This window comes from Cyprinodon variegatus, unplaced genomic scaffold, assembly GCF_000732505.1.
Source record: "Cyprinodon variegatus isolate N-32 unplaced genomic scaffold, C_variegatus-1.0 Scaffold696, whole genome shotgun sequence".
Lineage (NCBI taxonomy): Eukaryota > Metazoa > Chordata > Actinopteri > Cyprinodontiformes > Cyprinodontidae > Cyprinodon > Cyprinodon variegatus.
In genome coordinates this window covers 410707-412444 of record NW_015151149.1, presented here as the reverse complement: position 1 = coordinate 412444, position 1738 = coordinate 410707, and the positions used below count along the sequence as shown (strand labels likewise).

The 1738-nt window shown below is 47.0% G+C and overlaps 1 protein-coding gene across 1 annotated transcript in view; it reads left to right on the top strand.

Annotated features, from left to right (window-relative positions):
- LOC107097431 (aminoacyl tRNA synthase complex-interacting multifunctional protein 1-like) overlaps positions 1-1738 on the top strand; it is a 13897-nt gene that overhangs the window by 5115 nt on the left and 7044 nt on the right. Inside the window, exon 2 of the mRNA XM_015394574.1 lies at positions 1139-1233. Coding sequence (XP_015250060.1) covers positions 1139-1233 — 95 coding nt within the window. The remainder of the gene's footprint in view (positions 1-1138; positions 1234-1738) is intronic.

The following is a 1738-nucleotide window of genomic DNA, read 5'->3' as shown; positions in this document are numbered from 1 at the left end:
CTGTCTCCTGTCCTCCTTTCCCCTATCCTGCTGTCTCCTGTCCTCCTGTGTCCTGAACTTCTGTCCTCCTTTGCTCCTGTCCGCCTTTCCTCCTGTCTCCTTCTCTCCTCCTGTCCAACTGACCTCCTGTCCTCCTTTCTTTCTGTCCTTCTGACCTCGTTTCCTCCTGTCCTCCAATCCTCCAGTCCTTCTGTCCCCCAATGCTCCTGTCTCCCTCTCTCCTCCTGTCTCCTGACCTCCTGTCCTTCAATCCTCCTGTCCTCCTGTACTCATGTCTCCTTCTCTCCTCCAGTCTATCTGTCCTACGTCCTCCTGTCCTGTCCACTTATCCTCCTATCCTCCTATGCACCTGTCCTCTGTCCTCCTATTGTCATGTCTACTGTCCTCCTTTCTCCTATCCTGCTGCCTCCTGTCCTCATGTCTACTTCTCTCCTGTTCACCTGTGCACCTGTCCTCCTGTCTTCTGAACTTCTGTCCTCCAATCCTCCTGTCCTCCTGTCTCCTGACCTCCAATCCTTCTCTCCTCCTATCCTCCTGTCTCCTGTCCTCCTGTCCTCCAATCCTCCTGTTCTCCAATCCTCCTGTCCTCCAATCCTCCTGTCCTCCAATCCTCCTGTCCTCCAATCCTCCTGTCCTCCTGTCCTCCTGTCCTCCTGTCCATCTGGTGTTACAGGAAGCAGCTCCAGCTGTATGACTTCATATCCATTAACTCTGACATTTAGCTGTGTGTGCAGCCCTGCAGCAAAGCCACAGCCCTCCATGTCCTCTCAGATACCGTCTACATAAACACCTGATCTAATCGTCTGTGACATCATCGTCTGTCTGATTTGAATAAAGGTGTTTAACCAGGGACAGTCGCTCAGACCAACGTTAGACAGAAGCTCCTCCCATTAGTGACGTTAATCAGCTTGTGTGTCTCAGTCAGACTGAACTTGTTGGATGAGACCAACTCATAATTAATCTAAACTTCAGTGATAATAATTCATAATTAAGATCCTCTTAGTTTAGAGATATTTTATGATTATTTATAAAATAGCAACACAAATTAAAAACATTTATAAGTATTATGGATTCACAGAGAACCTTTACATCTGTCCTCTTTCTACTCATGCTTTGTTGTTTCGTGTCTGTTTTTCAGCCTTGCAGCCGCTCTTAAGAAACTGGACCCCGAGGATGGAGAGCAGATCATGGAGTATTTAAAAACTCACGCACTGCTGAGCAGAGAAAAAGCCTGTAAGACCTCAGTCTGTGGAAGTGTGTTTGAGATGACCGGGTATCAGGTCAGAGGTCAGCTCTGATGTTTCCATCCAAGTTCAAATTTAGTCATTAAGTGATTTCCATCATTTCCCAACATGTTTGTACCTTGTTAGTTAGTTTCCAACCTTGATTATTGAGTGCCATAACCTATTAGCATAAAGGTGCAGCGTCCTACTCAGCCATCATCACCTATAGCAAGGCGGTCTGCGGACCATCCGTCTACCACCACCATGTTTGGTGGAGGTTATACTGAACAACAGCCTCCAAGAAAACAACTTTGGTTTCTGAAGTCCGTGGAATGTTTCCCAGATGCCTGATCATTCAGATGTAATTTGACCCAAGAGGGAGGGGTATTGTTGTTCTTTTGGAGAAGACAGCTTCTGGCCTTTGAACTCCTCGATGCCATCCAATCTGGTCTGCTAAGTTCACTGGTCTGCAGATGCTGAGATGTTTTTCTTTTTGTGCTTTTATGACCTCCTGG